The sequence below is a fragment of the Lynx rufus genome, unplaced genomic scaffold, assembly GCF_022079265.1.
Source record: "Lynx rufus isolate CCGP_SWC_20201006 ecotype Redwood Valley unplaced genomic scaffold, mLynRuf1.p SCAF_2, whole genome shotgun sequence".
Lineage (NCBI taxonomy): Eukaryota > Metazoa > Chordata > Mammalia > Carnivora > Felidae > Lynx > Lynx rufus.
The window spans coordinates 63,839,055-63,865,857 of NW_025814834.1; the positions used below are offsets into that span (position 1 = coordinate 63,839,055).

The 26,803-nt window shown below is 38.0% G+C and overlaps 1 protein-coding gene across 2 annotated transcripts in view; it reads left to right on the top strand.

Annotated features, from left to right (window-relative positions):
* ABCB11 (ATP binding cassette subfamily B member 11) overlaps positions 1–26,803 on the top strand; it is a 90,207-nt gene that overhangs the window by 12,729 nt on the left and 50,675 nt on the right. For both annotated transcript variants that reach the window (XM_047085394.1, XM_047085395.1), the window contains 7 exons: positions 852–903; positions 1,685–1,923; positions 14,747–14,834; positions 16,455–16,588; positions 18,214–18,385; positions 21,198–21,322; positions 23,185–23,359. In XM_047085394.1, the coding sequence (XP_046941350.1) occupies positions 852–903; positions 1,685–1,923; positions 14,747–14,834; positions 16,455–16,588; positions 18,214–18,385; positions 21,198–21,322; positions 23,185–23,359 (985 nt within the window). The remainder of the gene's footprint in view (positions 1–851; positions 904–1,684; positions 1,924–14,746; positions 14,835–16,454; positions 16,589–18,213; positions 18,386–21,197; positions 21,323–23,184; positions 23,360–26,803) is intronic.

Consider the following 26,803-nt stretch of genomic DNA (forward strand, 5'->3'; position numbering starts at 1 on the left):
CAAAGATGGAGGTGGGGAAAAGGATTGAGGATGATGGTAAGAGTGTGGTCCAAATGGCTGGCAGTGGGAGCTGGGATGCATAGGGAAGGAAGCACAATCTTGATAGGTTTTTAGCAATTGAAAATTAATGAGGGTTTAAGGAACTGCAGATCACAACTGAGATGACAAAATGGTGTAGAAGGAGAAAGGAAGTGACAAAACAGGATGCATCGCCAGTCCCAGAGTGTCAAGGGAGTAGTTTCTGTTGAAAGAAAGGTCCAGGGTGTATCCATGAGGGATGACTCAGGTGAAGTAGAGATCCCTGGAGTCGAGAAGGTCAAATATGGGTTAGATATAACATTATGAGAAGTGAAATGAGTAAGAAATACTAAGGAAATATGATTTTATGGGAAGTATAGGAGTTTTTAAAAACTTTTCCATCGTATAGGTACTATTTAATGTAGTTTTAAAATTTTTAAGTGCTAGAAGGAAGCTTTAAAGCAGCTAATCCAACCACCTTCACTTACCCACAAGGAAATGTGATAGAAACAGGCTGAGGGTCAAGGATGAAATCCAATAGTTATTGCTAATATAAACTGGGAGTATAGAGACTTTTCATTTTCTCTCAATATCTCTCAGAAAAACCTCACTGACTTTCTGCTCAACATGAAATAGAGCTATACCAAAATCTCTAGAAGAGGTAAATCTGAAAAATAAAAGTTTGTTTTTAGGATGCCCGGTTTGGCAAGAATTTCTCCGTCAGTGGGGACTTTATTTCTTGCTAAAGGATGACTCAGAAAATCACCACCTATGGAGAATTTCTCTTTGTTTTGGAAAGGATGGTCTATAAATCCATATGTTTCTCTCCTCAGGTTACAAGATGAGAAAAAAGGTGACAGCACTCAAGTTAGCTTCTTTCAATTGGTAATAAAATTGTGCTGATTTTTGACATAATTTTGCAATGGAAAATTGTTCAGATCATGGAGGAGTGTTAAATCTTCAGTCATTGGCAGGTTTTTAAGTACAGTGTTCACGTTTTTAGTCATAAACGTTGTCCATGGGATAACATGCTGAATGGCAATTAGAAATATATTGCTAATTAAACACATAAATCCTATCTGGTAGATCAGAACAGTGTCCTGGAAAATAACCATTAAGCCCACAATTATTATTTTAGTAAGGAAAATTATCACAGTAACTATATTATGTATACTTACTCTTATGACATATCTATATAAATTCTAAGTGTAGGTATTTACCCCAAATTTTCACAAGGTAGAGACATTTCTAGGCAAAAATAGGCACTCTTCTTTGTCAGTGTCAGTTCTGGGAGCCAATTTATGCTACTGGTGAATGCCCTACACAATATTTCTACATGGCAATCTCATCAATGCCATTGATCACTTCCCACTTATGTTGTGAATCAATACCTAAGAACTGAAGTCAGTTCTTGAGGTAAAGAGAATGAATTCAGAGACTAGGAAAAAAATAACAAACTAAAAATGTAAGAGTCTACTGTCTTAGATAATTGATATACCACTTATTTTTATATAGTTAGTGAAAACTCTATTGTTCAATGAAGAGGATTCCCATAAAATTTGGTGCTGAATACTATTTATCAGAATCTAGTAACTAAAATTAAATAGTCCTCCTACTTCTCCTGCTTTTCACCCATAGATGATCTCTGAATCCTTTGTTTTTCAAGTTTCGATTTTCTTCAACGACTGACATTTGGCTGATGTTTGTGGGAAGTGTATGTGCATTTCTCCATGGACTATCCCATCCAGTCCTGCTCCTCATTTTTGGCACAATGACAGATATTTTTATTGACTATGACACTGAATTACAAGAACTCAAGATCCCTGGAAAAGCATGTGTAAACAACACCATAGTATGGATCAACAGCTCCCTTAACCAGGATATGACAAATGGAACGCGTTGTGGGTAGGCTATTTTTTATGTTTAACCTTTTTTGTTTATATGTTGAATTACAATTCAAAATATGTAAGTGGGATTTTGTTAGCTGATCTGGATTGATATCCAACATAGAACAAACAGAAACATAAATTCAACCCGTATTTCTACAAATTACTCCCTCCTAAGGTTCTTCCTATCTTACCAGGTTTTTAAATTCCAACAAAAAAATAGAACTGGAAATTGCCTATTAAATGTGACACCCAAATTTAACCACTTGGTAGACTATAGGCTTGAGGATGAACACTACCAATATACTTGGGAAGTGAGCCATGAATTTTATTTGAGTCTTTGTCATGTCTCACGTCTCATTTTCAAGACTTTTGTTAGTCACTTAACTACTTTCCATTTCTTAGCTTCTGTGACTGTGGCTAATGTTCCATTTGATCCTCAGCCTTCTTTTTATAATGGGAAATTCATTGTTGTGCTACAGGACTTGGAGTAGGGGCCCCTGGTCTCAGTAGTTGAGTTTCTATGCAAGAGTTGTGTGATGCTGCAGCAAACAGAAGGGAGCCACGCAGAATTAGCCAGAACTCACCGTGCTACTGTTCATTTTGTGATTAGCCCGAAATCAGTGAGTCCATAGTGTTCAGTGTTGACTCACTATCATAGCATGGACTTTGCAGTGAGCCTCACACTGCTTCAGGGCCAGAACAAGCTCATTTGCATGTATGAAGTCACACACTCAGGTTCAAGAGCCAAGGGCAGGGCACATCTTGCCTTGGAAGACACTTGGAGGGGCTCCCTCGAACAAAATTACATTTTTTACCTTCATCTAAAATTTTTTCTACATGTTTGATTTGTTTTTTTTAATGTTTGTTTATTTATTTTGAGAGAGACAGAGAGAGAGAGAGAGCGGGGGAGGGGAAGACAGAGAGAATCCCAAGCAGGTTCCACACTGTCTGTGCTGAGCCCACACAGGACTCCATCTCAACGAACCGAACCTGAGCCTAAATCAAGAGTTGGATGCTTAACCAACTGAACCCCACCCAGGCACCCCTACATGTTTGATTTAGATTATGAACTAATCCTCCTACATCACTGATACTCTTCCATAATATTATCTACTGTTAGGGTCTTTCATTCACTCATTCATTCAATCAAAATTTTTTGAACACCAACTACTTATCAGGAACTTTGTAAACCTCAAGGATACAGTGGTTATCTTGAGTTATGGTCCTTATCTTCATGGCATTTAGGTCTAGTCAGTAAAATCATCATTAAATCAAAGACGATTGAAATAAATAGGTAGTAACAACTGGTTAGTGCTTGACAGAAAAATATAGGACAACATACAATGTGCAGAATTACCTTTTAAAAAATTATAAGCCTACTCATGAGAAATAAATTTCCTAAAGCCTAAATATATGTTTTTCTTCTAAATTTGGAACAGTTTGCATAAAAGAGTTGCTGTTGTCAATGACAATCTTTTAAAAGTCTTTCATTTATGTTGGAGGACAAAAATGAATTGAGTAGTATGACTACTAAATGTAATGTTAATTGCCTCCCTCTTCGGAAAAAATGCATTCAGACTTATAATATGATGTACGTTGACCCAAATCATTAACACTCATGAAGGTAAAATTTTCTAGGGAAAATTCCTGAAGGCATATCTCTTCATGCCTTAATATTTGGAAATAAATGTTAGAGGGGCTAAAATTTGAGACTTATCCGCAATGCCAAGTGCTTATAAATATTTACTAGATGATTTAAAGAATGAATCTACCTTTAACGTCTGCATCACCAACATTCATTAGAAAAGAATTTCCTATGGCTATCCCTTAGTCATACTTTATTCATTCTTACTGGATTATATACTCAAAGGTGAGCTCATTGTGCAGAGCAAATAGGGGCTTTCAGAAGTTCATTGGCTTCTGCTGAATTCATGTGATGCAAAACATTAAATGGATATTTGTCCTTTTTAAAAATTTCATATGGGTATCTGAACTTGTGTAGATCCCAACCCTTCTCAGGCCTTTTCTTTACTCTTTTGATGAGTTGAATACTTTTTAATTGTGAGTGACTATGGTCACTGATGGGACTACCGTTTATTCTTCTGAGTAAATGTTTGTTTAGCTTTGGCGTTAGTTAAGATCAATGTGAAAATGGACTTGGGTGGGGCAGAAGACAAGGGTGAGGACATTTTCTTACTGTAAGTAGTTAACGTGTCTCCAAAATTACCCAACTCTTTTGCAACTTTCCTTCTTGGAAAAAGCACATCGTTAAAGTAAAATTTCTCTACCTATTATAATAGGTGTACAGGTCTTGGACAGGGTTGCTCCATGATCTTATCAATATAAGCATGCATGTTTATTGGTAGAAGCTTGTTTTACTCTTTCATTTCACTGGTTGGTTTCTACATATGAATTGTAATTCATTGGGTGGAATTTTTAGGCAAAGCCTTCCAAACAGCTCTCAGTGAATAATGCTGAAAAGTATTATGGAACATCAAGCTTCCTTAACAGCTTATCAGAATTTATTTGCTCAGAATAGTCAAATAATATGGCAAAAGAATGAAACATGATGAATGAAGGGAAATCCAAGTAGTCCAAATACCACGGTGCAGCTTATTTTTATTTTCTTTTATCCAATTAAAGTGTAAAAATTCAAACAAAAGCCACAAAGCCCCAAAGTTTTATTGTGGAAGTGACATACCATAATTTCTGCCATTTTCTTTCTTTTTTTAAAGTTTATTTTTAGTTTAGAGAGAGAGAGAGAGAGACTAGAGGAGGAACAGAGAGAGAGGGAGAGAGAGAATCCCAAGCAGGCTCTGCGTTGTCAGTGGCAGAGACCAACACAGGACTCGAATTTATGAATTATGAGATCATGACCTGAGGCAAAATCAAGAGACGCTTAACCCACTGAGCCACCCAGGTGTCCATTTCTGCCATTTTCTACTGGTCACACGACCAACCCTGGTACAATTTGAAAAGGAACTATGCAGCAGTGTGGAAACCAAGAGACAAGAATGATTAGGGGCTCTGTAGAGGCTGACTACCACAGCCATTGGGAAATATTATTCTTTATTTCGCCCACATATGAATGCGTCAAAGTAGAAATCAGCCTGTACTTTCTCTTGGATTTTGGTCTGTTTTCTTAGCAATGTACGTATAGTGTATGCATTCAAACACTGTGTTGAATTTAAACACTGCAAAACCATACAGTTTTTAAAACAGCTTTATTGAGATACATTCACATACCATAAAATTTACCAATTTAAAATGTATAATTCAATGGTTTTCTGTATTTTACAGTTGTGCACCTATCGCTACAATCAATTTTAGAATATTTTTAAAAATGTCTATTTATTTTGAGAGAGAGAATGAGAGTGGGAAAGGAGCAGAGAGAGACAGAGAGAGAGAGAGAGAGAGAGAGAGAGAAAATCCCAAACAGGCTCCAAGCTGTCAGTGCAGAGCCCAACACAGGGCTTGATCCCACAACCGTGAGATCACAATCTGAGCCAAAATCAAGAGTCAGATGCTTAACTGACTGAGTCACCCAGACGCCCCAATTTTAGGAAAATTTTATTACCACAGAAAGAAACTTTTAGCTGTCACTCTCCCATCTCCCATCCCCCCTCAGCTCTAGACAACCACTAATCTACTTTCTGGCTCTGTAGATTTGCCTATTCTGGACATTTCATACAACTGGAATCCCACAATATGTGGTCCTTTGTGATTGGCTTCTTTAACTTGGCATAATATTTTCAAGGTTCATCATATTGTAGCATGGATTGGTACAGCTTAGCATGGGTCTATCCTGCAGAGTGCTCCATGTGCACTTGAGGGGAACATGCAGTCTGCTGTTATTGAATGGAATGTTCAAAGGATTTCTGTTAGGTCTATTGGTTCGTGGTATTATTCAAGTCTTCTATTCCTGGTTATTCTATCCAATGCAAAGTATAGAATTGCAATCTCTGACTATTATTATTGAACTACCTATTTCTACTCTTGAATCTGTCAGACTTTGCTTCATGTATTGGGGAACTCTGTTTTTAGATGAATATATGTTTATAATTGTTATAATCTTCTGATTGTTATAATCTTCTGATAGATTGGTCCTTTTATAATTACAAAACATTTATTCCCAATAACAATTTTTAAAAGTTTATTTGGTCTTATATTGGTACAGCCACTCTTGGTTTGTTATGGTTGCTCTTTGCCGTGACATATCGTTTTCCATCCTACTTTTAACTCGTTCATATCTTTGAATCTAAAATGTGTCTCCTGTAGACAGTCTACAGTTGGAGCTTGTTTGTTTGTTTGTTTTTTAGATTTATCCAGTCTGACAATCTCTGCTGTTTGATTGGATTATTTAATCCATTACATATAAAACAAACATAGTAGTCTAAAAAGTGGATAAAAGAAGGTTAGAGTTCTCAGGACTCAAATCATGACATGACTGTGAGTTCCCTGGGTTATTTTTAGGCCTCATATGTACCACACATGGGTGTTGGGAAAGCTGCAATCTGGAAAAACCAGTGAGCACAAACCACAAAGGACTTAATAAAATTCTGCTCTTTCTAGATAGTAGACCACAAAGAGGCAGCCTAACAGAAAAATCTCAGGCAATAACTATATCACTATTCTACTCAAGCCAACACCACAGGAAAATAAAACAAAACAAAAACAAAAAACACTACATAACCTCACACTTACCCATGCTAGCAAAGGTTGAGTTGGGCCTAGACTTCCACCTTTACCAGGTATCACTGAGCCCCTGCTGTGTCTGTCTCCCACCCCACCTCTGTGGTGTCAGTGAAGAATATGTAGAGTTGAAGCACCCCCACTGTAAAGAGAAACCTCTCTCCCTGCCTGCTTGCATGGGATCAGAGGGTGAGGACATTCAGCACAACCTCCGTGGAAGAGACAATCAAGACATTTTCAGACGAGGGAAATTCAGAGAATTTATTGCCAGCTGACTTAAGAATGGCTAAAGGAAGCTCTTTGAACAGAAAGGAAATAATAAAAATAATCTTGGACATTAAGAAGGAAGAACATAGTAAGCAAAATCATGGGTAAACATAGTAGACTTTCCTCCTCCGCTTGAGTTTTCTGACTTATTTTTAAAGGTGGAAGTAAAAACTGCCAACACTGTTTGATATCATCCTATTGTAACATTGTTTGATGTGAATTTGATTTGGAAATATTAAAGATAATTATAGTATTAACAGAGGAGAATAAAGGTATATAAAGGGAGATAGTGTTTTTACACTCCATACAAACTGGTAAAATGACACTAGCAGATTATAATAAGCGATATATATATATATATATATATATATATATATATATATTATATTTATAACATAACTCCTAGAGCAACCACTAAAAAAGCTATACAAAGAGATATACTCAAAAACACTACAGGTAAATTAACTTTGAATTTTAAAAAATGTTTGAGGGCACCTCGGATGGCTCAGTCAGTAGAGTATGTGACTTTTGATCTTGGGGTTGTGAGTTTGAGCCCCATATTGGATGTAGAGATTACTTAAATAAAATGAAATAAAAATATAAAAACAGTTTGAGTAGTACATGGAAAAAGATTTTTCATGCAAACCTTAGTCAAAAGAAAGCAGAAATGACTACACTGATATAAGATAAATTAGATTTTGGAATAAGGAAATTTACCAGAGACAAAGAGGACCATCATACAAAGGTGAAAAAGTCAATCTGCCAGGAAGACACAGCAATCTTAAATGTATACACACCAGAGTTGCAAAACTTGTGAAGCAACAACTGACAGAACAGAAAGGAAAAATAGACAAATCAAAAATATAGTAGAACCCTTAATTACCATTTCTCCACAATTGAAAGAGCAACTAGACATAAAATTATCAAGGATATAGAAGAGCTAAATACCAGCAGCCACAGGATCTAAACGACATGTATAGAACATTCCATTCAACAACCACATAATACACATTTTTTAAGTGCCTACAGAGCACATACCAAGACAGACCATACCCTATGAGCTATGAAACAAACCTCAATTTGCTTATAAATATAAAATAATTGAAATAAAATATAAAATAATTGAAATAATAGAGTGAATTCTCTAACCACAATGGAATCAAACTAGAAATCAGTAACAGAAAGATAAATGGAAAACCCCCCAAATTCTTGGGAATCAAACAGTACACTTCTAAATAATTCATAGGTCAAAGAGGAAGTGTCAAGGGAAATGTTTAAAAATTGAACTAGATGAAAAGGAAAACACAAAATGTAAAAATCTGTGGGACACAGTTCATGCAGTACTGGGAGGAAAATTTATAGCACTAAATGCATACATTACGAAAGAGGAAACATCTCAAACTAAACATCTAAGCTCCCAACTTAAGAACCTCGGAAAAGAGCAAAATAAGTCCACCGAAAGCAGATGAGAGGGTATAATAAAAATAAAAAAAACAATACAGGAAATCAATGAAACAAAGATCTAGTTCTTTGAAAAAAAATCAGTTAAATGGGCAAAACTTTATCAAAACTGACAAAGGAAAAAGGGAGAAGACACAAATGACCAATGCTGGGAGTGGAAGATGAGATATTACTGTAGACCTTGCAAACATCAAAGGGGCAACAAGGAACTACTGTAACTAGTCTACACACATAGATTTGACAACTTAGAAAAATGAACCAATTGCTTGCAAAAACAAACTACCACAACTCACCCAATGTGATACAAATAATTAGAATAGCCCTATTAAAGAAATTGAATTTATAATTTTAAAACTCTAAAAAAAGAAATCTCCAGGCCCATGTGATTTCACTGGAGAATTCTACCTAATGTTTCAAAAAAAAAAAACAAAACAAAACTACCACCAGCTTTATACAATATTTTCCAGATAATAAGAGGGAGTAGTTAATTCATTTTATGAAGCTAGTATTACTGTGATCCAAAAGCCAGCCAAAAATATTAAAAAAAGAAAAGCACAGATTAATATTCCTCATGAATATAGATGCAAAATGTTATACTAGCAAATAGAATTAACAATATATAAAAAAGAATTACACACCAAGTAGAGTATATTCTAGAGAAGCACATGTGGTTCAGTACTAGAAAAACAGTGAACGTAATCTACCACATTAACAGGCTAATATATAAAACCACATGATGATCTTCATTGAAGATGAAGAAGCACTTAAAATTTCAACACCCATTCATAACTCAGAAAACTAGTAATGGAAAGGAACTTCCTCAACTTAAGAAAGAACGTCTACAAAAAAGTCCCACAGCTTTTTTGTGTGAAAGATTGAGGGGTGCCTGGGTAGCTCAGTTGGTTGAGCATCCAACTTCGGCTCCGGTCATGATCTTCCGGTGGCGGGCCTCAGACCCATGTCTAACCTTGAGCTGACAGCGCAAAGCCTGCTTTGGATTTTCTGTCTCCCTCTTTCTCTGCCCCTCCCCCTCTCATGCTGTCTCTCTTTCTCTCTCTCCCTCTCAAAAACAAACATTAAAAACATTAAAAAAATTTTTTTAAAAAATAAAAACAAAGTAAGGAAAAAAAAAGTGAAAGATTAAATGCTTTCTCCCTGAGACTGGAAACAAGGCACGAATATATGCTTTCACCACTATTATTCAACACAGTGCTCAAAGTTCTAGCCTATACAATAAGGAAGGAAAGGAATACTGATTTAATATTTAACACTATTGAACTATACATTTAAAAGTGGTTAAGTTGGCAAATTTTATGTTATGTATTTTTTATTACAACCAAAAACATTTTAAGTGAAAACAAAATACAGACCTAAAAGGAAGAAATACACCGAATTATATTGAAGATGATATTATTGTGGACATAGAAAATCCCAAAGAATCTACGAAAATATCTTAGAACCAGTAAATGAGTTTGGCAAAGTCATAAAATACCAAATAAATATACAAAATTTAGTACTGTTTCTGCATACTAGCAATGAACATGTGGACACCAAAATTCAAAACATAATGCCATTTAAAATTGCTTTAAAAATGTATTTAGTTGTAAATTTAATAAAACATATATGGGACTTACATGCTGAAAAATGTAAACTCCTGATGAAAGAAATCAAAGATCTAAACAGATGAAGAGACATATATTGTTAATGAATTGGAAAATTCAGTATAAGAAAAATCTCATTTCCTCCAAACTGATAATACAGGTTTAATAAAATCATTAAAATCTCAGCAAGATATTTTTGTATATAGAGACAAGATTACTCTAAAATTTATATGAAAAGTCAAAAAAAAAAAGAACTAGAATGTCTAAAACAACTTTGAAAAAGAAGAATAAAGTGTGAGGGAACAGTCTACTCAATTTCAAGATATGTTATATAGCTAAAGCAAGGTTGTGTTGTATTGACAGAAGAACAGAATAGAGAACTCAAATAGACCAGTGCAAATATGTCCCACTGTTAACAAGGGTGGAAAAGAAATTCAATAGAGGAAATACAAACTTTTTATCAAATGGTGCCTAAATAATTGGACATCCATAGGCAAGAAATGAACCCATACACAGAATAGCTCAAAATGGATTATGGACTTAAATGTAAAAAATAAACCAAACTTTTAGAAAAATGTGTAGCTCACCATTTTCATGTCTAAGGCTAGACAAAGAGCTCTTAGACTTGACACTAAAAGTACAGTCCATAAAAAGAAAAGTTGATGAATTGGGCTTCATCAAAATGAAAAACTTTTGCTCTGCAAAAGACCCTGTTAAGAGAATGAAAAAGAAAAGCTACAGACTGGGAGAGTATGTTTGCAAACTATGTATCTAACAAAGGGCTAAGATCTAGAAAATATAAAGAACTTTCCAAACTCAGTGGTTAGAAAAATTCAAATTAGAATATGGGGGAAAACACATGAAAAGATATTTCACTAAGGATATAAAGATGGCAAATGAGCACATGAAAAGATACTCAGCAACATTAGCGGTTAGGGAAGCAAATTAAAATCAAAATGAGACATCAGCACAAATCTATCAGAATTGCTAAAATAAAAATAGTGATGACACCAAATGTTGGTGAAGATGTGGAGGAACTGGATCACTTATACCTTGCTGGTGGAAATGCAAAATGGCGCAGCCACTCTGGAAAACAGTTTGGCAATAAATAAATAAATAAATAAATAAACATGCAAGTGTTATATAACACAGCAATTCTACTGTTGGGGATTTATCCCAGAGAGATTAAAACTAACGTTCATGCAAAAACCTGTACACAAAGGTTATAGAAACTTTACTTGTAACAGACAAAAACTGGAAACAACCCAGACATCCTTCGATGGGTGAGTGGTTAAGCTGTGATACATCTATACCACGGAATAGTACTTGAAAATGAAAAGGAGCAAATAATTGATGAAAGAATTATACTGAGTGAAAAAAAGCCAACCAATGCCAAAAAGTTTCATACTGTGTGATTCCAGTTACATAATATTCTTTATTCCACTTTATAATATTCTTTGAATGACAAACCTATAGCACTAGAGAATAGATGAGTGGTAGCCCGGGGTTAAGGGGGGAGTGGAGGCTGCATGTGTAGATGTAAAAAGGCCACATGAAAATCCTTGAGGTGATGAGGATGTTCCGATCTTGATTACATCAATGCCAACATCTCGGTTGTGATATTGTCCTAGAGTTTTGCAAGATATTGCCAAAGGGCATATATAATGCTTCTGTATTATTTCTCACAATTGCATGAGAATATACAATTGCCTCGAAATGAAAAGTTTAATGAAAAACAAACAAATGGCTTCCTGGGTGAGAAAAAATTGTCATAGATTCTCGGAAAGGGAATTCTAGCCGTTCTGGAAATTGTCATAGATTCTCTAGCCATTCTGGCAGTAAGCCATTGTGTATGGGTGTTCTGCAGAGCAGCTTTACTCAGTGATCAGCCGTTTGTGCACAGGTTGATGTCCCGTGCATTAAACAATACAGAGCCTCCATCATTCTGAGAGTAGGACATGGCCACATTTCTGCCAACCTGTGGTGGTCAGTTGTGAGTTGCCACTGATGTTCACTCTACAGTGTCAGTACTACTGGGTCTACCATGCATGAAAACCATTGAAAGGAAGACTCCATGTTAAGCAATGCACCCTGTCATAAAGACCTCCTAGGTATTGAAAATGAAAACCCTCTGGGTTTAGTAAATCTGCAACCTTGAAGTATAAATTGAGAAATTTGATTTTATGGTGAATTTATTTTTCATAAAGGGCAAGGTAAGAATCCCTCATATCTTAATCATTTGTAAAATATCTCGTACCTTTCCCCTTTAATTGCCATCTTTCTGCCCTCTTCTCCCTTAGACAAATGAACCAAGGGAATCTGAATTTACTCTAGTAAATGTATGTCAATTTTGCTGTTAAAAAGAAAGGCGCCCATTTGGTGGTCCAAATCACCCCCACACTTTAAAGAATCCTTTCCAGGATTTTACAGCCACAAGAAAACTTTCCACCAGATGATAAAAGAAAATTTTTTTTCAACGTTTATTTATTTTTGGGACAGAGAGAGACAGAGCATGAACGGGGGAGGGGCAGAGAGAGAGGGAGACACAGAATCGGAAGCAGGCTCCAGGCTCTGAGCCATCAGCCCAGAGCCTGACGCGGGGCTCGAACTCACGGACCGCGAGATCGTGACCTGGCTGAAGTCGGACGCTCAACCGACTGCGCCACCCAGGCGCCCCAAAAGAAAATTTGATGTGCACTGAAAGGAACCAAAGCAGTCTGCTCTTTTCCTTCCTAGCAGTTTTTTTCTGATAGATCTGTTCTGTTGTTCCAGAAATATTCACAAGTAGTTTCTAAAACCCTAATAACTTCTTATTCCCAAGAATAAAATAAAAAAGTTAACCATTCATCTCTGGGGTGTTTCAAGAGTGAACAGAATCATAAACTACTCATGTGCTTATCCACACCATCCCCTATATAATTCTCTGGGAGTTTGCCCCAATAAATCTTGGATCTGGGTCTGTGCTCAGTACTTTCAGTCTGAGTAGGTTTGTTTATAACTGACAGAGACACCTTTTATCACCTCTGCTTAGAGTATCTGGAGAAGGAACGCACCACAGGAAATCTTAAGTAAAACTTTCTGACAAATACTCATAGTTGTCTGTTTTTGGACACCCAAATTTCATGTCACAAACAGAAAATTAGCAATATGGACTAACTTGTCCTTTAGAAGTCTTTCCTCACAATATTTCACTACACACCCTGTACAGGGATACTTAACTTTTGTGAGAGCCTCCGATTGTGGATGTAAGTTTTCTAGCTCTTGTCCATGCTTGGGGTTCCCTTTCAACCATCATGAAAGACTGGGAATGTGGTGAACAGACATATTAGCTGGTTTGGAGATTATCAGTGGGGTTGACCAAAGCAATTATATCCCTTCCTCATAAGTATTTTAAAAGTCAAAGCAAAATGAAGAAACACTGCGGAGTTGGGTCTGCTATGTGTAAGGTATTGTACAAGGGTTCAGGCAGTGTGAGCAAGCAGCTTAAACCAAGCTCTTGCCCTCAAGTAGCTTGCAATCTAGCAAAACAAACAAATATTTTCAATAAAGATGCTGAATAGTAGTGCAAGATGGCAATTAAAATCTGTCACAGAATCATAGTTTGTTCTGAATTAAAGAAATTGTACTTCAACACTTGGTCCAAGTTCAGTAGAGGGAGAGAACAATTCAAGCTTGGGTCATAAGAGGAAGGCCTGATGGGAAGCAGAAAGCATGTAGGATGAGAGCATCTCTGCTGAAGACACTGCTTTCCAATTCTAAAGAAATGGACTCAAGGGGCACCTGGGTGGCTCAGTCAGTTAAGCGTCTGACTCTTGATTTCAGCTCAGGTCATGATCTCACAGTGGTGGGATTGAGCCTTGTGCCAGCTCTGCGCTGAGTATGGAGTCTGCTTGGGGATTCTCTCTCTCTCTCTCTCTCTCTCTCTCCATCTGCTCTTACCCTGCTCATGTTCTCTCTCTTCTCACTCTCTCTCTCTCTCTCTCTCTCTCTCTCAAAATAAATAAATAAACATTAAAAAAAGAAGAAATGGACTTGATATCATTTAGAGCATCCTCAAGGGTCAGAACTGTTATCAACCTATGTTAATTTTCTAATTATAAAATTCTTTATTTTCTGAAAGCAATTTCAGAATAATTTTTGCTTCCCCTCACTGCCCCTGTGAATCCCAAACCCTGTGCCACAGCATGATAGTTGTGCTGGAAAAAGGCTTTAGGGCTTTCTAGCTATTCTCTACAAGTTCTTTGGGTTCATCTTAGACATCGTGCCAGAGAGTGAAACTTCATGCGCTGTAGTCAGCAGAAGGCCTGGGCTAATAAGTGTTTTTCTCTTTCTTTGGGATGATGAAACACACACATTTTTCACAATGTCACTTTGAGATGGAAGAGCTGAAAAGCTGGCTTAGATTCCTAGAGGAGGTACAGTAAGCTTCCTGGTTTATAGCCCACACCTCTCACCAGTGTCTTTTCGGACACCTGTCTGGCTTTATAAAACCTTTCTCTGGTGATTTGCTCCATCACTGCACAATGAGCATGAGTGGAGGGACTCTATGGACAGAGCCCTGGGCTGCCATCTACTGCCCCTGGCTTCCAGCAGTTGCCAATGAGTTAGTTCTGCCTATAAAGATGAAGGGGGTAGGCATCTTTGCTGGGATTGGTACCATGAGGTCTATGTAGAGATTTGGTTAGATAGAATTATAATTCTACATAGATAAGAGGGCTTACCCATATTTTATATTTTAAATTCCTCTGTACCCACAAATGTTATCTTGGTTAACCTGAGGCGACTTCTGAATCTTAATATTCTCCCCTTCTTTTGAAGGTTGCTGGACATTGAAAGTGAAATGATCAAATTTGCCAGTTACTATGCTGGAATTGCTTTGTCAGTACTCATCACAGGATATATTCAAGTGAGTAGCGCCTTCATTTTATTTATAGATCAACCTCTGGGTTCAAATACATTACAATGAAATGCAAAGTACGCTCTTAAACTTTAAAAGTTTTTAAAAATGTTTTTATTTATTTTTGAGAGAGAGAGAGAGGAGAGAGAGAGACAGCATGTGAGCAGGGGAGGGGCAGAGAGAGAGGGAGACACAGAATCCGAAGCAGGCTCCAGGCTCTGAGCTGTCAGCACAGAGCCGGACACAGGGCTTGAGCTCATGAACGGTGAGATCATGACCTGAGCAGAAGGCTGACGCTCAACCCACTGAGCCACCCAGGTGCCCCTCTTTAACTTTTAAGTTGTTCAGATACCCTAAGGACTACAGTTTTACTTGGAGATGGGGGTGGGTGAGAGAATGGGGAAGGATTCTTGCTCTCAGATGGGGAGAAAAACATAAGCAGTTGCCTAGAGAGATGGTGAATGAATAGACATTGAATTTCAATGCCCTGTCCTTCCCTGTCCCCTAGACCTTATCTTTTCTTCTAAACTCAAAAAAAAAAAAAAAAGGCAATTGTGGATGTGTTTGTAATGAGAATATGAACACCCTGGAGAAAGGCAGGCATGAGGAGTTGGAGGAAAGCAAACTTGACTTTCTTTTTCTCTTTCTTTGTCAAAATCTCACCAATCTGTATTCCAACTCAAATTCTGTAAACTGAATCTAGAGCGTATTCTAGATTTAAGCCATGGGAGGGCTTGGAGTTACTTAACCCTTATTTTTTTTTTAAGTTTATTTATTTTGAGAGAGTGAGAGAGAGAGTGTGTGGGAGGGGCAGAGACAGAGGGAGAGAGAGAATCCCAAGCAGGCTCCACACTGTCAGCACAGAGCCTGGATGTGGGGCTCGAACTCACAGACAATGAGTTCGGCTCATTACGTGAGCCGAAATCATCAAGAGTCAGACCTTAACTGACTGAGCCACCCAGGTGCCCCATGCTTAACCCTTATTAAAGAAGAAAAATATTTCATCTTTTGCCTTCTTCTGTAGAAAGAAAATAATTATTCCCCTCAATCTCCATTCATTCAAGAATTCCAGGAAGTTCATGTTCACTGTAAAAAGAAATGAATCAGTTTCTCTCATTCTGGCACTGGGCATTTTGATGACAACCCGACTACATCTGGTTGGGGAAAACTATCAGTAGATTCCCTGCTTATGTCATAACTTTTGTCTTACTTTCTCTGAAAATCATTGTCCAATAGCCTGGAAACTATACAAACATGCTTGTTGGTAGGCCTCTCGGGAAAAATACACTCAGAAACGGCATGCAAAAATTGGAGCAAGAATTTCTTTTCGGCACTGTGAGCTTTCCTTTACTCGCGCAGTCAGTGGAACTCAGTAAGGTTAGCTCTACACGTGGCAAAGCCAAATTCACACCCGAACCTTCGGCTTCCCTTTCCGCAGCTGTTCTGCTCATCCCGCTTGAAGCAGCAGGTGCCCTCGGCTCACACCGCAGCTCCCATGACGGGGCATTCCGCGAATCGCTTTCCTCTTTCTCTCAGCACTCATACTGAAAGCGTTTTCTTCTGGAAAGAGAAGGAATCCACGGATATTTTTAACACTGCAATGCCAAACATTCCTTGCTTCATTTTCAGATATGCTTTTGGGTGATTGCTGCAGCTCATCAGATACAGAATATGAGAAAATTTTCCTTTAGGAAAATAATGCGAATGGAAATGGGATGGTTTGACTGCAATTCCGTGGGAGAGCTGAACACAAGACTTTCCGAGTAAGTGGTCGGTAGGAGTTCCTAATGTATGTGTGAGTTTTGGATAATAGAACCCTTGTTTCTAAGTTAAATAATTGGAGACACGTTTTCAGTTATTTTGGATACATTTTGTCTCTTAAGTCGGCCTTTTACAGGTAGCATGTTTTTTCCATAGGTAACATTTTATCAAATATGATCATTAACAGTTGATAGCCAGGATACTAAATTTTGTTTGTAGGCCCTTAAGAGTTAAAAGAGCTAGGGCTATTTGGCCTCCAAAAGAGAGACTGAGGGATGTCACAATCTATGGATCAATAAGGAAAAATGATACAATTAGAACGAATTATCTTGCTCTGTTGAGGTTATTTCTGCACATAAAAACAAAGACAAAGAAAAATCCAAAATAGCTCGAGAAAGATTCAAACTAAAAAACTGAATTTAAATCCAGTGTACACCTAAATACCAGTTGGGGCCATTAATAGCTCCCCTCCAGTCATTCTGAATGAGCCCTGAGTAATTAGAACCAATTGAACCCTATTGAATTGAACGTTGAGGTCTCATGAGAGACACTTAGTGTACAGTATAGTGAAGATAAGAGACTAAATGTTGAAACCCTTAGATTCGAGCACTCGTTCTGCCCCTTACTTACTATGACCTTGAACAGACACTTACCCTTGCTATCATACAACTGTCAAACCTCTGGGTAATAGCTAAGGTCCTTTGTTGCTATTAAATCCTAAATCCTCCTGGCTCCATCTAAACAAGAGATTATGGGAATATTCCCAGGAATATGAATGTAACATAATTATGTTCAACCAGTATTCTGGAGGATTTACTCTATGCAAACCATAAAGATAAACCACAGAATTCCTGATCTCAGGGAACTTACAGCCTAGTAGGAGAGATAAAAGGTGCAAACAAGTAAATAATCAGTGCTGGCACATACTGATAGCTTACAACACACGGACACTATTCTACATACTTTACTTATATTAACTAATCCTCATCTGCAGATGGACATAATGACAGAACCTGAGGCATAGGAAGGTTAAGTAAGGCAAGTTAGCCCAGGAGAAGCTTGTGTTCAAATTCAGAGCTGGCCTGAGTCTGTGCTCTTCACCACTATTCTATATTGCCTATAAGCAGAATGCAATAATTACATACATGTACACACACATACACAGGTTAATTACATTGCTATGCAAACACAGGGAGGAAGATATTACTTCTTCCTCGGGGATTATATAAGTTTTTATGAACTAGGCGGTGTGTGGGTTTTTCCTTGAGGCTGAAAGGATTTAGCAGGTATGAAGAAGGAAAGAAGAGCTTGTTAGGACAGACCAAGGATATGAGCCCTAAGAAAGAAAGAGACAAATAAGGTGGTTCCTAAAAGTCTTTGTCAACACTGAATGGACACCAGTTGGGAAAGCTGGGTTGAGAACAAACTTGCTTGGCTGTGAGGGAGAAAGAGACTTGACGAACTCACAAGCTGTATCAAGTGTTTCAAAACGTGCAAGGCTGTTGTTTCCCATGGGCAACGGGGTACAGATACAAGAGTACTTAGAAAGGAAAGACTGGGATTTCTCAGCAAGACATTTGAATTGACCAAGTTCAGTTTTAGTGATCAAATCCCCTCTTGTTTCTAGTGATATTAATAAAGTCAATGATGCCATTGCTGACCAAGTGGCCATTTTCATTCAGCGCATGACCACAAGCATCAGTGGGTTCCTGTTGGGATTTTACCAGGGTTGGAAACTGACCTTGGTTATTCTCTCTGTCAGCCCTCTTATTGGGATTGGAGCAGGCATCATTGGTCTGGTAAGAATGTCTTCTCACTTCTCTCCAAGACTTTTGTGCTGAGAAACAGCCAGAAATGTGAAACTTGTTTCCTTTTTCCTGTGTATGTTTAGTCAATATTATGACTGTTTCAGTTTACTTTGTTTGATTATTCCTCACTATCCAATAACATTCCACAGATCAGGGATTGATGATGTTTTAATAACATAAATATTATTGTATTAATAACAATAACAACTACATTTTCTGAGCATTTACTATTTTGCCAGGCACTATTAGGAACTTCATATATATTGTCTCTAATCTTTACAACAATCTTATAAAGTCTTAATGCCATTTTAGACATAAGAAATGCAGTCTCAGAGAGGTAAAGGGACTTGTCTGGGACTACACAGCTAGCAAGTGATCAAATACAAGGGAGTCTGACTCCAAAACCCCCACCCATTCTCTGATATGCCTATTGCTTCCTATGGTCTCTAAAGCTCTGACGTTTTCCTCAAAAAGGCCCAACATACTCAGCTCAGTAACAAACACCTAATGCAGATTTCTACCTTCACAACTGTGTTCTCCATGCTATGTGATCAGTTTCAGACAGAGGTTACCTGACCCATTCTGAGCAATGTCCCCATCAGTTTCCATTCCCCAGGTATGTAGGCTAAGAAAAAAACGTAGGAGTAGGAATTTTGAGTCATCCCTATTAAAAAACACTCCCAAGGATTAAGAAATTATGTTCTGCTTTTAGAGCAGACACATTCTATAGCAGCTCATGGGATCAGGCACACTAATAATTTACTGTAAATGAGAATAGAATTCAGGTGAAAAGCCACACGCACATCATTGAGCAACAGGAAACCAATCTCCATGAGAATATTTTCTAGCAAAATATTCTCTACAGTCCACCGACTATATTACTCAAACATTTCCCAGGTAGTACAGAGTGACAATAGCAAAGAGCTCACTCCCCTCAACTGTCCATCATCTGGTTCTACCACCTGGCTCAAGAAAGATATTTTTAGCCTGTCAAAGTGTTAGCTTCCTCACTTTTAAGATAAGGCTAATCCTTCCCAAAGTAATTGGGATGATTCAAGGCATATTCCATGTTATGCACTTAGCATGGCATCTGGCACAGAATTAATTGCTACAGAGTTATAAGCTTTTATTTTTTTCCAATCCACCTTACCACACAAGCTTCACCACAGTCCTTCCTACCAAGCCTCCCTTCCTCAGAGGATCTTCCAGGATTCTGCAAACATTTAATTCAGTTCCCCCCACCCCCAATACATTGAATCTCTTTCTTCAAACCTGTAATTAATTAACGTCCATACTCAGATGGATCATATGTCTCATTTAACATGTTAGAGATGTAGCCCGGTTCGCTTGATTTTAACACGCTTAGAGCATAGTTTCTCTTGCTATCTCAGTGCCCGTATTTCAACTTCTTGTCAGTGTGTCACTGATTTGTAATGCTGTAACTCTGCACTGGTTTCTTCTTGAATTCAAGTCTGTGCATGTTTGTGTAAAATGATGCAAGCAATTTCACTAGGCCTAATTCAAGAGCAGGACTCCCCCCCCCCACTCCCACCCCCCCACACAGACACAAAAGAGCAGGAGGTGGCAATATATCAATATTACACATTACTGTGGGTTTTTTATGCCTGTGTCTGACTTTTATATTTAACCAAGAGAAACATGAGTGATCGTTAAATATTTTCCCATATACATCTTTTAAACTCTTGTATCAATTTTACTGAAGTATCCTGAGATTATTTCATGAGCCATTACAATAAAACTATGAACATTCACAACTACTTGATTTCCTCAATAAATAATTTAGAAATAAGTTAAAAGAAGGTTGTGGTAAAAACTGCAGCGTCATCGGTAACGTCCGTAAAATTCAGATTTTAATGTTGATGAAAATAGACCTACTTTCCCTATTGTTGCCTTTTCAATTCACAACTTATGAAGTGTGCACTTGTAACATAAATATGTTATAACAAAATTATACACTTACTTATTTTGTACCCAAAACCTCCATTTAAGATTTTGTTTGTGAAGGTTTTTGCTGCTAAGAGTTTGGAAAAACTTGGAAGATAAACTCCTTTAGTCTGGGTAGTATAAATTTTTTAGATTTCTGAGTCGATCTTTTACAATATTTGCTTTTATTCATTTTGGTATCTTCATCTGTGACAGGGATTTCTTTGGTGATTAATTCTAATTAGAACTCAGTCTAAGTCCAATTTTAGAAAAAGTAATTTGTTAAACATTAAAGGCAATGTCTTTTTAGTTCCTTCTGTAAAGAGCAAAGCTAGTTGAGCCCCTATAGTTGAGTCAAATGGTGTAATATTAATCTGGAGCTTTCTCCTGTGGAATTACCTCTGTGGCATCACGCCTTTGCATACTCGGGACCTCTCCCCCGTTCTACTGACTAACACGGCACCTGCACGGACCACCAGTCTCTGTCTCTGGTGTTTGTCCACAAACTGTGCAATGGTCTGTGGCCAATAGTAATGAAATGGGACACAGTTTCACTTAAAACCTTCATCAGCATAATGAGTGAAACACTGTGGTCTCACTGAATGCCCTCTTTGGGACTTATTCTGAGAGGTTTTTGAGGCTGACTTCTAATGGAATCATTTTAGTAAGCTGGCAACCAAACACTCATGGATGGGGTTTAACAGAGATCAAACTTGGATGCAATTCTTCCCTTGGTGAACATGGTTACAGCGAGAATCTAGTTTTGTATTGGTAACACCCACCACATGTTTACTGAGTGACAGGTTGACTTACCTAATTACCTGGTCTTCACGTCTTGTTTTCTTCTTTTGGATTTTAGAGCTTGTCCAGGTTTACTGACTATGAATTGAAGGCCTATGCCAAAGCAGGGTCAGTGGCTGATGAAGTCATTTCATCTATGCGAACAGTGGCTGCTTTTGGTGGTGAGAAAAAAGAGGTTGAAAGGTTGGTTCGTCGAAATGTCTGCCACTTTCCAGAATTCTGTTGATTGGCATACCACCCTGAAATCTTCCCCATTTTGCACAAAGTGGCAGATTTTTACCTAGGTCTATTTACCCTGAGGGAGCTTCTGTTTGAGAGGCAGCTGGGAGCAATTAGATGGGGCATTAGCATTACAAGGACCCCCAAGCCTTTACCTGTGTGTTTTTGAAAATGTTATAGTGGGAGATGTTTAGAAAGCTATTTTAGGTTAGATATTTATTTCAACTGTGGTGGTGGATACATACACACGCTAAACCTCTGTAACACTGTTTAGATCACGGAGTGATCTGAAATGCAGTTCCAGAGGCACCTGGGTTGCTCAGTCAGCTGAGCATCAGACTTCGACTCAGGTCATGATCTCATGGTTGGATCCTGAGTTTGAGCCCCACATCAGGCTCTGTGCTAACAGCTCAGAGCCTGGAGCCTGCTTCAAATTCTGTGTCTCCCTCTCTCTCTACCCCTTCCCCGCTAGTGCTCTGTCTGTCTCTCTCTCTCAAAAATAAATAAACATTAAATTTTTTTTTAGGTGTAAGCATTATTATAAAAAAAGAGACAGAGAGGGAGGAAGAGAGAGAATGAGTGTGAGAGGGGCAGAGAGAGAGGGAGACAGAGGAGCCAAAGCAGGCTCTGCGCTGACAGCAGAGAGCCTGATGCGGGGCTCAAACTTGAGAACGTTGAGATCGTGACCTGAGCTGAAGTCGGATGCTCAACTGACTGAGCCACCCAGGTGCCCATCTGGAAGATTAGTTCTTAATAAAAATAAAAACCTAAATGAGTAAAACAGCACAGTTGTCAAGAATGTTGTTTATTCTTCCATTTATCTAGTACTTAAGTGCATTCCATATGCCAGGTACTGATTTTATAAAATAGCCTCCAGTTTAAACTCTTTTTAATGAGTAGATCTAGAATGATGATGTCATTCTCAGTTGCTACCAAAGAGAAAAGAGAATTTACAATCTCTACTTAGCCTCTTTTCTTTTCTTTTCTTATTTTTTGTTTTTGTTTTGTGTCTTTTGGTTTATAGAGTGAAGTTACCTTGTTTCTCATAACAAATTTCAGTAGCATACTTCCTCCACCATAAAAGATATTCATCATTGTTGATAAAAGTAGCAATGTAAATGTTTTGAAAATGGTAACATAGAATAGACCTTCATTTTTGTCCCATGAAATGGGAAATTTTCTCCGTGAATTTATTTTTTGGGGATAAAAGAAGGCAGTTACAGAGTGTCTGAGCTTGAAGACCATGCCAGTTATTAATGGCCAGAGTATAGAATCACTGGAGCTTAGTGCTTGAATTGAATACATAGTTATCCCCGTCCTGTGGCTGTGAACCCCATGGGTCATGTTACGACATAGCATTCTTGGTCACAGGTCAGATAGGTGTATGGAGATGAGTTGGTGCAAACACAGGTCTCAAACCTAGGGGGAAACAATTACATCATTTGCTGATAGAAAGCATGCCACATGACTTAATAACACAGTTCAAGCACAAATAGTACTAGATCCCTTATGTCCAAACATTTGTGTTGAAAATTCTTTTCTCTTGGGGTAAAGTTCTCACTGTCCTCACACTGTTCTCATCCCAGAGGTAATCAACCAACCATGAGGCTTTGTTAGGCATCATTCCTTCAACATGTTTCACTGCCGGGTTGAAAGAAACAAAATAACTATGTGGACGCAATCGTCATTTTCTTCCCATGAAGGCGCTATGTGTCTGGGGTGATTTTATTATGATCATTGAGTATAAGCACTGCACTGTGCCTATTTTGAATATTTTGACTTGAGTTGCTGCTGCTGGCATAGACTCAAATGCTTTCTCTTCACAGATATGAGAAAAATCTTGTGTTTGCCCAGCGTTGGGGAATTAGAAAAGGGATAGTGATGGGATTCTTTACTGGATTCATGTGGTGTCTCATCTTCTTCTGCTATGCACTGGCCTTCTGGTATGGCTCCAAACTTGTCCTCGATGATGAAGAATATACGGCAGGAACCCTCATCCAGGTACTTAGATCTGAGCAGCCTAGACATAGCATCTCCTGCTGGCATCTCGGAAAAGCCCATAGTTAAGGTGTTTTGTTTATTCCTTTAGTATCTGAGGGGGGGAAAGCATCAATGATTTGGTGGAGTCCATCTGCAGAAACAAGCAAAACCTACACATTTTATAGTAAAGGAATGCTGAGCATTTGACTTGATGAAACCAGAGATTTAATGATTCCCAATTAACTAAGGATTTTATAGCTGTAAAACAATGACTTTTCTGACTGAGTCCAAAAGATAATATGCCATGAAAATGGGAAGTCGTTGATCTCTCAGCTGAAAGTTAACAGCTCATGTAGTTAAGTTTCATAATAGTACAAGATATGTGCTAATGGACGTATTTGTGAAACATAATGAGTTACTAAAATACCAAGCCAGTAATACCCTCAACTGAACAGGCAATGCCACCATTTTTATTGTTCGCTTGTGCTATAGTCGTGCTCTCACGAATGCCATGGCTACTTTAATTTCCAGTATTTTTTTCAGTTGTTCTTTCAAGAATTATTGAGTATAAAAAAAAAAAGTCTTATTGAGCATCTATGATATGCCAGACCCATACAAAGTGCAGAGGATTCAATAGTGAACAAAAGAAATGTGATCTTTTCCTGATGTAACTTATCATTTCGTGGGGAAGAAAAGCAATACTTAAAAATCATATCAGTGCCTAATGGCAGAAGAAAACGCGTGCTACAAAAGACAAGCGACATGCATGGTGAATACCAGGATAACCAGGTGTGGCTAGGGTGAGATAAAGCTCATTAACCCAAGGGCTTTCTTCCTTAGCTTACAGCGCCTCTCATTACCGCTGGACTCTTGCCATTGTTCTGATTCTCAGACGGAAGGCATTTCCACACTCATCAATCTTTTATTTTCTTGTAAGGCTTGCCGACCTTTTCCTTCAGAGGGCTTGAATGAAAGTGAACATTTGGGTTTATTTACAATTTGTTACCACCCCTTCCTGCCCTCACACAAATGAAATGCACGTTTCATTTGGCCTATTGTTTAATTAAGTATATTAATTTTAAAAGCATGGACATAGGAAGCAGTTTCACCTAAGATTCTTAAATAAAATATTTTGACCCTAGATTATAGGTGAGACAGATGCCAATTAAATAATAAAAAATGTAGGGGTCCCTGGGTGGCTCAGTGAGTTAAGCCTCCGACTTTGGCTCAGGTCATGATCTTGCGGTTCATGGATTTGAGCCCCACGTTGGGCTCTGTGCTGACAGCTCAGAGCCTAGAGCATGCTTCGCATTCTTTCTCCCTCTCTCTGCCCCTCCCTGCTCATGCTCTGTCTGTCTCTCTCTCAAAAATAAATAAACATTTTTTAAAAATAATGAAAAATGCCAAAATCTTACATAGACATTTGCTAGCTGATAGCCTGTAATTTGAGGTCTACTGCTTTAGTAGAAATACGTTTCTAGGGAAAATAGAACAGAATTTTATTTACAAATCGAAATGATTATCAGAGACCAAACCATAATCAATCTAAGCTACTGATTTTATTTCATAAGAGCATAACACACTAAGAATAACTTTTCAAAATTCAGTTCTTTGCAAGATGAACAACTGGCATCACTTGAATTTTGTTTAAAAAATTAAATGTGATTATACATGTTAGTGTTTTGTAAACCTTAAAAGAACAGTATAGATGGAAAATATTGCTATCATTATAATTTAGCCACTTTCTTAACAACTTTAATACAGCTTTACACATTTGGAAACTTTTTTTTTAACGTCTATTCATCTATTTTTGAAAGAAAGCGTGAGTGAGGGAGGGGCAGAGGGAGAGGGAGACAGAGGATCCAACGTGGGCTCTGCATTGACAGCAGTGAGCCTGATGCAGGGCTCGAACCCACGAACTGTGAGATCATGACCTGAGCCGAAGTCTGACGCTCAACAAACTGAGCCATCTAAGTGCCCCCAGCTTTGCACATTTGAAAAGACAGTGAAACACTCTGGAAAACAGTGTGGAGGTTCCTCAGAAAATTAAAAATAGACCTACCTTATGACCCAGCAATAGCACTGCTAGGAATTTACCCCAGGGATACAGGAGTACTGATGCATAGGGGCACTTGTACCCCCATGTTTATAGCAGCACTCTCAACAATAGCCAAATTGTGGAAAGAGCCTAAATGTCCATCAACTGATGAATGGATAAAGAAATTATGGTTTATATACACAATGGAGTACCACGTGGCAATGAGAAAGAATGAAATATGGCCCTTTGTAGCAACGTGGATGGAACTGGAGAGTGTAATGCTAAGTGAAATAAGCCATACAGAGAAAGACAGATACCATATGTTTTCACTCTTATGTGGATCCTGAGAAACTTAACAGAAACCCGTGGGGGGGGGGGAAGGAAAAAAAAAAAAAAAGAGGTTAGAGTGGGAGGGAGCCAAAGCATAAGAGACTCTTAAAAACTGAGAACAAACTGAGGGTTGATGGGGGGTGGGACGGAGGGGAGGGTGGGTGATGGGTATTGAGGAGGGCACCTTTTGGGATGAGCACTGGGTGTCGTATGGAAACCAATTTGACAATAAATTTCATATATTGGAAAAAAAAGAAAAAGAAAAACCAGTGAAAGTATTGCGGGTATGAAACCCTACTATAAAGTCCCTGGTCTTTATTGATCTAATGACTCTTAAGAACTTTCAACATTTATGAGTCCCAGCTGCTTATATCTGCTCATTCTGCAGAAAAACATGCATTGAGAAAAGACCTCTTTCTTTTCATACCATGCCTGCACAGAGAGGACAGAGGTGTGCCCAAATAAAATTTCAGAGGGAAAAATGAATTGGTAAATTGAAAATTAAATACTACACAATTCCAATTGGAAACACTGAATTTAAAATCCCCTTGGTTACTTCTGTAGCAGGAATCCAATTTTATGGTTCTGCTAAAAAATAGACTGAGGTATATTCAAAATTTTAGGAGATTATTTAAGCAGAAATAATTCTAATCAAGCAGCACCAAACCAGAAGTGATGAGAAACCATTCTCCACCCATAGGAGCAGGGGACTTTTATAGTGAAAAGACAGAAGCAAAGCAAAAAAAAAAAAAAAAAATTTGATTGGCGATACCTTAAGCAGTTGCCTTGCCCGGGGAAGCTTAATTGACTATTTGTGATTAGTTGTCCTCAGGTTTTTGATTTCTTGACCTTAAGGCGTTTGAGCTGAAGTTTTGGTTTGCTTATGCAGGTTGCTAAGGTATTAAATCTGCCTCAGCCTAATGGCCTCCTTGTTTAACTCTTTTGACACTCCTCAGCTTCAAGTGTTCACTCTATACTTTCTGTAAATAATTTAACTGAGTACTTACTATATGCAGATGTGGAATGCTATGTGTTTCCAACATTTTAATCATCAATGATTAACCTTACCTCATACTCTGAATGTCTTCTTGCAAACC